Below are 11,471 nucleotides of genomic sequence, written 5' to 3' on the forward strand. Positions count from 1 at the left end.
GATGTGTGCATGACATTAGCAAGCTGTCAGAAAAGAGGTGGTCAAGAGAAGGTTTTTGAAACCCTGTACCTTTGTCCACCCTGTAAGACTTGCAGCAGCACACGTTGCAATCTTACCTGCGAATGTTGGGACTGTTTATTGAATTTAAAAAAATGATGTTGAGATTGCCACTCATGAATAATTGGTGCTTGTAGGTTGTGTACTTTTTCAGGGTTGTTGAACATCAAGTGTGGGCATAAAAAAAATGGGTTAACAAACAATATATTTTTTAATGGTAAAAATGATGTGTCCCATTTCTTCTTGTCCTTTGAACCATTTCTGTTTATCACAAATTGAAATCACGCACCTTCGCCCCGTGCACCTGCGACATGATGGAGTCTTGGTTGAAAGTCCTATTGGAGCCATGACCTTGACATGTCCTTGACAACACGATTCAAAAGCTGATCTGATATTGTAAGATGTGATCCAGGTAGTGATCAGTCATGCTGACCTGGAAATGGATGCCTCCTTCAAAGATGTTTATCTAAAAAGTGATCATAAAACATCTTCATGGGTAATTAGCAGATATCTCTCTCTACATAACAGATCAGATATCTTGTCACTTAGATGATGGTCTGTCTAAAGGTCCACATAGTTGTTTTTTAAGTCAACCGATGTGTCTTCAATAAAGCAGACGTTGCGGAATGTACAGTAAGTAGATATACATGTGAAGTGAAGAACTAGGCGTGGTCAGATTCTCCTGTAATGTCTCACGGCTGGATTTGATTTGATCTCCACAATGAATATCTCCCCCCCCATGTTAATTATCACACAGGGATTTAGTCATCCATAGCTGTGATTGGCCAGCCGCGACATCAGACCAGATAAGAAAGGTGTGACATCACAGGACCGATGACCCCGTACATGTTGTGATGTTTTTCCTTCCCCAACCAAAACGCTGTTAGACGGACAGACGACAGGGGAGACTGTCCCTCGCTGTCTTACTTTGTCTGATGTACCGTCCGACAGGGCAGCCGTGATTCACATCCACTCAATCGAATACTATATTTGCGGACAACGACTCTGAAAATATTTGGAATCATGTTTCGCGCCGCAGCCCTGATCACCTTTCTGACTTGTGTGGTAAGTTGGTCTGCTGATGTTTCTTCTGAACCTGTGACTGAGTTGTGTAACTGTAGTTTCAACATAGTACACTTATTTTAGTTGTAATCTTACATAGTTTTGTTGTCAGACTCCAGCATTAACATGTTGTAGGACTTGACTGGAGTAAGATCTCGGGCCATTGCTTTTTGTATTTAATAACGTCTAGATGTTTGTGTTTATAAAAGGACTTTGTTTCAGTAGTAAACCACCATAAATATCCTAGTGTATGATAACATCTTTGGTTTGTTAGAGACCTGTTTACACAGGCAACAAAGACCAAGTAACTTAAACGTTGTATAAATGTCTCTGCACATAAAAAGTGTTTTCTAGTTGTGGGTTCAACAGCATTTACGATATTAAATGACAACCAAAACAATACACATTGTAATATGTGTATATATGTAATATGTGAGATTAATCACTTATTGCAATGTGTATTGTATTTCATAATTTGTTTGGTATACACCCGAAAGTTTAAAGAAAATAGAAAAACGTATATTAATTTACAGTTACAGGGTTTCTGTTTCTGTCACACTTGGATTTATTCAGGCACTGTCATAATACAACCATTACATTTTTAATACATACGTTATTTACTCTTAATATATCTGTATATTGTATTAAAAAAATAAATTTGAACAATTCAAGTTGACAACAAGTCAAGTAAAATAATGTAATATGTCATAAGAATTAAGAAATGATAATGTGAACAAGTGAAGAAAAGAAAAAGTTAAATAACGAAGTGAAAAAACAAACGATGGGGTGTTTAAAAGGGAATTATAGTTGTCAAGATGGCATTAAGAAGATGCAGTGGTGGCACACAGAGTTAATGAATGTGTGTTAACTACAGTGTTACGTTGTTAAACATGGTAATACTTGCAAAGTAGTGTAGGCGAATTTTACATACAGTAATATATTTCTGCACAATTGTATATATTGTTATGTCGCATGTAAAGGTGTCACAAGTGTGCATTCTTCTTGGATTACCTTCAACCCAATGTGGCTTCCTCTGTGTTCAGGTGCTGTCAGCGGCCCAACACCAGCCGGGCTACTGCGTTTTCTACGAGGAGTGCGGCCATAACCCGTCCGTGGGAGGATCTCTGCTTCCTCCTACCGTCCCGTGCTTGGACTACAGCCGTGCCCGAGCCCTCTCAGGAGCACACTACAAGAAACTCCAACAGGTCTGTAGATACTTCTCAGTGATGTGGCGAAGAGGCGGATTGAGTAAAGCGCGGTTTAGTGGGTTCATTCTTACGTTTTTTTTGCTTGTTCTTCGTGTTTGGGTGTGACAGTTTATTAAACAGCACCTACTCTCGCTGCAGGTGTGTCCCATCTTGGACCGCGGAGAGAGCAACACTTACGCCTGCTGCTCCATTAAGCAGCTGTCGTCCCTGGAAATGAGTCTGACCCTATCCAAAGCGGTGCTGGTCCGCTGCCCCTCGTGCGCTGAGAACTTCGCCCACCTGCATTGCATCAACACCTGCAGCCCCGACCAGAGCCAGACAGTAAAAGTCACAAAGGTTATGAACGTCACTAGCCAGAGCAATGTGACGAGGGAGGCGGTGGTAGGTTACCAGGCCTTCCTGAGCACCACCTTTGCAGACGGCTCCTTCCAGTCGTGCAAGAACGTAAGGATCCCGGCCACGGGAGGCTTCGCCATCGCCACCATGTGCGGCCGCTATGGCGCCAAGTTGTGCAACCCGCAGCGCTGGTATGACTTCCAGGGAGACTCCAGCAACGGCCTGGCCCCGCTGGACATCGACTTCCAACTAATAAAAGAGGGACAGACTGAGGGACTTCCCAAGGGCGTCATTCCCTACAACGGACGTGCCCTGAAGTGTAACGAGACCACGCCGTCTGGAGGCGAGCTCTGCTCCTGCCAGGACTGCCAAGAGTCGTGCCCGAAGATGCCACCTCCTGCGCTGCCGCCGGGCCCCTTCCAACTGTTCGGGATGGACGGATTCCTCGTGATTTCTATCATCCTGTTCTGTCTCCTCATGTTTGCCTTCCTTTTCTACCTGACCGTGTCCTACCTGGTGAGATCTTGGAAAAAGAAGGATGCGGGGAGAGGAAAGGGCAAAGGCAAAGACCAGAACAGTAACGATGTGACTCAGCAAGCCATCGATCCGTCGGAGGTGACTTGTGCTGAAAGGAACAGCATGGCTGCTCAAGCTTTCTTGAGCAAAGGGTTTTGCCGTTGGGGAACGCTCATGGCCACCTATCCTCTCACGGTTAGTTTCCCCATCGTATGCTCCAACCAGCAAAACACATAATACCAGGCATTGTCACAGACATCTGCTGAGTGGACTTACTTAAAAGGTTAAAGATTGTGTCACCTTTGCTGAACATCAGCCACTGAAGCAGCAATGGAAGCTACAAGAATCTAGAGGCAGATTTGATTAGCAAACATCTGCAACTGGTCCTTACAGACCAAGTAAGGCAATTGAGCAAGGTGGCCTTCCATTGCCCATGTTTTTTTTTTTGCTTTTATAAAAGTTATGTAACCTTCCTTTAAAGCAAATTGTGTGTATGATTAGAGCATTTCTAAATTTGTCGTTGTAGCCAACGAATCAGTCTCGGGAACACTGAGAAGGACGGACTGAAAGCACAGCAGAGAACCCCAATTTAGCATTGGCGAATATTTTACAAACAAAATTGGAAGATATTTTATAAACCCATTAAAAATGAACAGTCTTTAGGATAAAAAAAAGAAAAGAGGCTATTGGCCAGATGGTAATTCATTTGTTAATATTTTCTTTCTATTCCAGGTGCTCCTGCTGTCGGCTGTAGTCGTGGCCGTTTTCAGTGCTGGCCTCAAGAACATTGAGCTCACCACTGACCCGGTCGAGCTGTGGTCTGCTGCGGACAGCCGCGCCCGCCAGGAGAAAGATTTCCACGACGCTCACTTTGACCCCTTCTTCAGGACCAACCAGCTGATCTTGACAGCGCCGGGCAGAGAAGGTCACATCTACGACTCTTTGCTGTTTGGAGTGCAGAACTTCAGCGGGATTTTATCTAAAGATCTAATCATTGAGCTCCTGAAGCTGCAGACAGAAATCCAGGTGAGACAAGAATCATGAGTTTATTTGTATGTAAAAAGCCTTGTTTTAGGTTTATATTGCCACGAAAAATGAAAGTATTGTAATTTTGCACGAACCATATAGTGTGTGCAATCGGATATATTTGAAGGAGACCTGAATTGATACTTTTCTGAGACCATATTTACCAACGCAACGAATCCCTCACAAGATGCATCATACAGGGTAAACCTGAAGGCTCCCAAGAGGATCTGTACTCAAAGTTGACGGCGCTTGAGAGGTTCCCTGTATTATTTTGACACGTCGATGCGTCTTCTATGCCGTCCTTAGAACATTGAGTTCTGGTCGGAGGATCTGAACCGCACGGCGAGTCTGAAGGATGTATGTTTCGCACCACTGAACCCATCCAACCCCAACCTGGCGGACTGTGCAGTCAACAGCTTGCCACAGTACTTCCAAAACAGCGTGGACAACATCAACGCCAAGGTGAACATGACGGAGCTGGGAGTTACCAAAGAAGTGGACTGGAGAGACCACTTAATCTACTGCCTCAAGTAAGGATTTCATCAGACTGCCTTTTCAGATCAAACGTGGAAAAAAACACTGACGGATCTGTGATTGCTCAAGAGATTCAACAGGACTTTCCCTTTTCTTCTTCCATCGCTTCTCAAGCTCCCCCCTGTCCTTCCAAGACATTACGGATTTACGTATGAGCTGCATGGCGGATTACGGCGCTCCAGTTTTCTCCTTTCTGGCTGTGGGAGGCTACAAGGGTGAGTAACCTTTGTCTTAAAATGCATAAAACAGCTGTACAATGAACACAGAAAAACCTGGACATTATTGTTGTTGCTTTTGCCAGATGACGACTACACCAATGCTGAGGCTTTAATCATGACCTTCTCCCTCAACAACTACGCTCGGGACAACCCCAAGTACAGAGTGGCCATGCAGTGGGAGACAGAATTTCTAAAAATAGTCCAGGCCTACCAGAAAAACCCTGCAGCTAACTTCACCTTTGCGTACATGGCAGAGGTGCAGTAGAACATATTTTTGCTTTTTCAAGGGGAATGAGTTCTTTCCTCTTCATCTACCCCTTCACTATTTTAAGCCCCTCACCCTTTTTCATATTTCTGTTTTCTCCATCGGTCTTCAGAGATCTTTGGAGGATGAGATTAATCGGACCACGGCAGAAGATATCCCCATCTTCATGATCAGCTACGCAGTAATCTTTGTTTACATTTCCGTGGCACTAGGAGAGTACTCTTCATGGAAACGCATACTGGTGAGATTTCATTCACATTTGTGAATTTAGCCCGTAGGTCGGTCCACGACGTGGACTACGTGCCAAACCCTCCGCCCAGAATCACTTATCACATTTACAATAAGGAGAGACTGCAGTGGTATGGCTGAGTTAGCTGAATAGCACTTATCTTTATGGCTGCCATGAGGCCGTTCAATTCAGAAGACACGATACACGACGACGACTGCATGGTACAGAGAATGTTTATTGAGTTGATTGAACATCTGGATTCTTCTATCTGCCTACTACAGGTGGACTCCAAGTTTCTGGTGGGTCTGGGTGGGATACTGGTGGTCGGCTGTTCTGTCCTGGCCTCTATGGGCTTCTACTCCTGGATCGGCATCCCGTCCTCGCTGGTCATTCTGCAGGTCGTGCCTTTCCTGGTGCTCGCTGTTGGAGCTGACAACATCTTCATCTTTGTTCTGGAGTACCAGGTGCGTACACTGGTGTGCACAGTGGATGTCCCGCAAAGATGTATGTCCATTTATGTGACGTTGCCCGTCTCTACTTTTGCGCAGAGAGATGTGCGTCGGCCCCAAGAGAAGAGAGAGGAGCAGATCGGTCGCGTCCTTGGAAACGTGGCTCCCAGCATGCTCCTGTGCAGTCTTTCAGAGTCTGTCTGCTTCTTTCTAGGTAGGAACCTTTGCACAAACTACACGAGCTGGACGACACTTCCATGCATTTTAAATTCCATGCAATTTTATGCATTAATCCCTAACTGTGTCTTCTCTGCTACCCAAGGGGCCTTGTCCACCATGCCAGCAGTGAAGACCTTTGCTCTCTACGCTGCTCTGGCCGTGCTCATGGATTTCATACTCCAGATGACAGCCTTTGTGGCGCTGCTGTCGCTGGACACCCGGCGCCAAGACGACAACCGCTGCGAACTGCTCTGCTGTGTTTCGGTGTCAACCAAGCGTCCTCACGCGGCAAACGAGGGCTTCCTGCTGCCCCTGATGAGGAAATACTACGCCCCCGTGCTGCTGCACGGTTACACCAGGATAATAGTGGTAAAGCTACTAACCCTCAAACTATCACATCACACTAGATTATCCTTCATGAAGCAGCCCATGTCAACTAGTTACCTGTAATGTTCCTTTAGTGGGATCCATTGGCAGATATGGAATATGTTTAGTGTATGCTCATGTAATACACTAAGCCTCCATACAACAAGCTATTTATATGTGGGGGGTCGTCCTAACAGAGCTGGCGGTCAGAGCCGATAACACAAACAGTTCATTTTCACGTTTTTTTGCATTGGCGTTTTAACTGCATAGTTGTTTAAGATGTTCTGCCCTGTGTTCTCTGTAGATGGTGGTTTTCATATTCATGTTCTGTGGATCCCTGTTTCTCATGTTTAATGTAACCGTGGGTTTGGACCAGGAGCTGGCGATGCCCCAGGTCAGTACACAGTGCTTCCTGTACACGCCTGTACACACATACCTGCTGGTTCAGTGTAACCTTGCAAAGATGGATCGATAAATACTTTATTAAATGTGATTCTGTTTTTGTTGCAGGGCTCGTATATGCTGGACTATTTCCAGTACCTGTACAAATACTTTGAGGTTGGAGTCCCTGTTTATTTTGTGACGAAAAAGGGCTTCAACTTCACCACTGTGGACGGCATGAATGCGGTCTGCTCGAGCGTGGGCTGCGATCAGTTCTCACTTACTCAAAAGATCCAGTACGCCGCCAACCACCCAGAATTGTGAGTTTTTTCATTTCTGTAATATGGACAATGTAAATGATCATCTTTTTGACCCGCACCATTTATTGCACTACGGTCCTAACGAACATGCGACTGCGTAGCTGAACTCTACAGTACATCAGCCAGCTCCTCTGCTCAGATCAACGAGTTTCTCTCTCTTGTCCTTCACGATAATTTCATTGAAAGATCCTTGAACCTGCTGATATCAGAGGAGCAACCTCTTACATACTAGCCAATCAGATTAGTTAATGATGAACTTGGTTGTATGAACGTCACGCAGCAGATAAAGGGTTCCTCTCGTGCGAGAGAGCAAACGCACAAAACATCCCCTAAAACGACTACTCAAACCCTTGTGTTGAAGTTATGAGCAGACGGATTAGTGGGAGGAATAAATACATGTTTGTATAAATCTGCAGTACAAATCTTAAAATATATAACTTGTAATGTGTGAATGCATCCCACTGCATATTATCTGGCGGTTACTGTAGCACGTGTTGTCAGCATAATATCTGTCTGTGGAGGGTATTTTTCCTTGAGATAACAAAGGTTATGGAGATAATGTGTTATTGGAAGTATAAGTTACATACTGTTACTGGCAACCAGTGAAGCTCCTCTCATCAAGTGGGAATTCACCACAAATCCGAAATCATATGTTATTGAAACATGTAAGAAAATGAAAAAAGGACATAAAAAATGTTTAGGCTTATTTACAGTTTAGTTCTCACAGGTTGGCTTTAATGAGCTACAATTGTGTTAATTTCACCCATGTGACACTGTCAAAAGGTGATAAAAGAGTTTATGTCTCTATGGCGAGAGAACATCATGTCGGTGTTACTAGTTGTCTTCCTCTTGTTCTATTATTGGTGATAAACTAAACTAACTAGCTGCCAACTGTAGCTGTATTAGTGGTTGTATAATACAGACATTATTTATTATTATTATCTCTAGTCTCACTATTGATGGACGAAAAAACACACTGTTGCTTATGTTCTGTTGATTGACACTTTCTGAAATACTGACATTAGTATTCCTGCCTTCATTAACCCATTGACAATGTTTCTCTGTAGATCCTACATAGCGATTCCTGCTAACTCCTGGGTAGATGATTTCATTGACTGGCTGAACCCTGGATCCAGATGTTGTCGTCTGTACACCTTCGGTCCAAATGCTGGGAAGTTCTGTCCTGCAAGCGAATGTGAGAATCATCACAATAATGCACATTCTTTAAAGACTTTAATTACCCGTCTTGTATTAACACCCACTCTGCTTCTGTGTCTTTGCAGCGGGCCTCCTTTGTTTAACAAAGTGTATGGCTATTCCTGCAGACGGCGTACTCAGGCCCAAAGTGGAAGAATTCAACCGCTTCCTCCCTGACTTCCTGGGTAACAGGCCGGACCTGCAGTGCCCCAAAGGGTGTGTGTCCTGGTGTGCACGTCACACGCAAAAAACAAAGAACACAAAATTGATTTTTCTCACTGCTTATCTCCCCTTACTACAGTGGCCTTGGAGCCTACGACAAAGCGGTGGTGAGAGATCCGAGTGGAGAAATTATAGGTATGTCACCGTCAAGCAAAGCCCAAAAGATCTCTTGATCTTTGAATGGAAACGGTGCAGTTGAACCTTTTGTTCCCCGTGCTCCCCAGCCACTCGCTTCATGGCTTACCACGTGCCTCTGACCAACTCTCAGGAGTTCACCGCCGCACTGCTGAAGACCAGAGAGCTGGCGCACAACATCACAATGGGCATGAGGAATATAAAAGGCACCTCCCCGGACTTTGAAGTATTTCCTTACACGTATGTACAACTCTGTGTAAGAAGTATTGTCACTTCTGCAACTCTGTTGCCAATTATTCACATGGTAATTGGCATTAAACAAATGCAGTCGTTTATGGCCAATATTTCTTTCCTTCTTGTAGGGTGACTAACGTGTTTTACGAGCAGTACCTGACGATTGTGCCAGAGGGACTCTTCAACATCGGCTTGTGTCTGCTGCCGACCTTCGTGGTGTGCTGCCTGCTGCTGGGTTTGGATCTGCGCTCCGGTCTGCTCAACCTGATCACAATAGTCATGATCACCGTGGATACCGTTGGTGTCATGACGCTTTGGGGCATCCATTACAACGCCGTGGCCCTGATCAATCTGGTCACGGTAAGAACATGTCTGTCATGGGGCACGACTCATCCACTGAGGACAGGTGTACAATGTCTCTAGAGAGGGCTTTTTTTTTTTTGTAATCCATCTAAATTACCCATAATTACAGCAGTAGTGTAATTTCTCACTTGGTTAAATTATATTAACTTTGTTGTTTGCAGGCAGTGGGAATCTCTGTCGAGTTTGTGTCTCATATGACAAGATCTTTTGCGCTCAGCACGAAGCCCACGCGTGTAGAAAGAGCTATGGAAGCCACGGCAACCATGGGCAGTGCGGTAAGTGAACTTTGAAGGAAGCTAAAGCTGACACTGGTAATGCCTCACTGCGAAAACCCCTCTGATCCACTGTGTTTGTGTCCTGGCTGCTCTTGGTACAGCATGTGTAATCAGGCGATGAGCGACACCTCCACCCGGTTTAGTTAGGACAGTAAAATCCCCACTTCTGCTGGTTGTAAATGGCTTGTTGACTTGTAGCCCAGGCAGGGCCACTTTGTTTTTATGAAAGATGTAATCTGGTTGGGTTGACATGAACAAGTTGTATGGCCTTGGTCGAAGGGTGATAAAGAAATTAGGAATCACTAATAAACTAACCACAGACCAGTCAGGCCCAGGTGTGGCACATTAGCTGACCGACCAGATCCAGCAAGATAAATAGCACCCAGAACAAAAACCTAGTGGACTGAAGGGGCCACACACACACTTTTGTATAAATAAACACATACAAAAACAGGTGTTTTATTTGAACCATCCATTTCATGTACACAAATCTTTGTACTCTTTAGGTGTTCGCTGGTGTTGCTATGACCAACCTGCCGGGCATCCTTGTGCTGGCCTTCGCCAAAGCACAACTCATTCAGATCTTCTTCTTCCGATTAAACCTCGTCATCACACTTTTGGGGATGGCTCACGGACTCGTCTTCCTCCCCGTGCTGCTAAGCTACTTTGGTACGCACCTTATAGCTGCTTGTTTACGTGTGCAACAAAGAGACTTAGAGAACCACTATGTATCAAAACAACAATTTTTCATCTTGATGTTTTCTTTTCTCAGGTCCTGGTGTGAATAAAGCAGTGCTGCTGCAGCTCCAGCAGGAGAAAGCTAAGGCCAGACAGGAGCTGGAGCTGAGAAACAGCATGAGACAAACCTATGACAACCTGAGCTATGAAAACAACGAGACGAAACAGGAACCCACCGACTCAAACTCCATAAAGGCCCCAACAGAAGCCCACAGACCTGCACAAGAGGCAGAAAGCTCTGATGAGAGAATACCTCTGTAACAAGGATGCACGCCGAAAAGAACGGAGCACCACGTATTTACCTCTGTATGGGAATCATTTACTACAGTATGTACCTCAATCAGACTGGGGACGGTGGAACTGGACAACAAAAAAACAGTTGTGCAATATTTCTGAGCAATGCAAGAGTGGACTATCGCAAAGAGTGGAAAAACCACACATCCTTCTTCACAAGATACAGTGTTCAACGATATAGTGTTCAGCTTTGAGAGTATTTGACAGGGCAGGAAGCCGACAAATGTTCTTGAATAAGTCATGTTGTGTTTTTTGTATTTAATGTAATTTTCTGTTTGTGTGAACACTTCACATTAGCACTTTTGTAAGAGTGATTCAAAGGAACACACACTCCACCTTTTAATATAAATGTTTGTTAAATAGCATTTCTGTAAAATGAGCAATCATTGGCGCAATATTAAATGTATTGTTTAAACATATTGGTTGTCGTGGCGCAGGGGTAATGAGAGTGTGCTGGAAACCGCAAGGTTGGTGGTTTGATTCCAAGCTGCCCCATGTCTCATGTTGAAGTGTTCCTGAGCAAGACTCCTAACCACTAATTGCTCCCTGGGCCAAAATGTAAAAAAAAGCCATGGGTTCAAAATGTAATGTAAGTCGCTTTGGATAAAAGCGTCTGCTAAATGACCTGTAATGTAAATGTATTTTTGGGACTAAAATCTTAAGCGCCTTGTGTGTAATTAAATAATCCAGATTTAAGTGTGCATTTGTTTATACTTTTTATATATGCCCCCAGTTACATATTATGCTAATCTAGCATAGGACACTTAAATGCCAGGCTTTCTATTTATAGTTAATAACTGATACATTTCCAATTTATCTGCATATTA

General features: G+C 44.2%; 1 protein-coding gene across 1 annotated transcript; it reads left to right on the forward strand.

Moving 5' to 3' along the window:
* Positions 1-923: 923 nt before the first annotated feature.
* On the forward strand, positions 924-11,340 carry npc1l1 (NPC1-like 1). The gene is made up of 21 exons (XM_040194882.2): positions 924-1,122; positions 2,163-2,324; positions 2,466-3,374; positions 3,912-4,205; positions 4,512-4,735; positions 4,854-4,954; positions 5,041-5,213; positions 5,335-5,463; positions 5,733-5,915; positions 6,000-6,114; positions 6,223-6,488; positions 6,790-6,879; positions 6,996-7,186; positions 8,254-8,381; positions 8,470-8,599; positions 8,685-8,740; positions 8,830-8,980; positions 9,103-9,334; positions 9,499-9,612; positions 10,119-10,281; positions 10,385-11,340. Exons 1-21 carry the CDS (start codon positions 1,081-1,083, stop codon positions 10,609-10,611), a joined length of 4,080 nt encoding a protein of 1,359 aa, XP_040050816.2. The 5' UTR covers positions 924-1,080; the 3' UTR covers positions 10,612-11,340.
* The last annotated feature ends 131 nt before the right edge of the window (positions 11,341-11,471 follow it).

The sequence above is a fragment of the Gasterosteus aculeatus genome, chromosome 13 (genome assembly GCF_964276395.1).
Source record: "Gasterosteus aculeatus chromosome 13, fGasAcu3.hap1.1, whole genome shotgun sequence".
NCBI classification, from domain to species: domain Eukaryota; kingdom Metazoa; phylum Chordata; class Actinopteri; order Perciformes; family Gasterosteidae; genus Gasterosteus; species Gasterosteus aculeatus.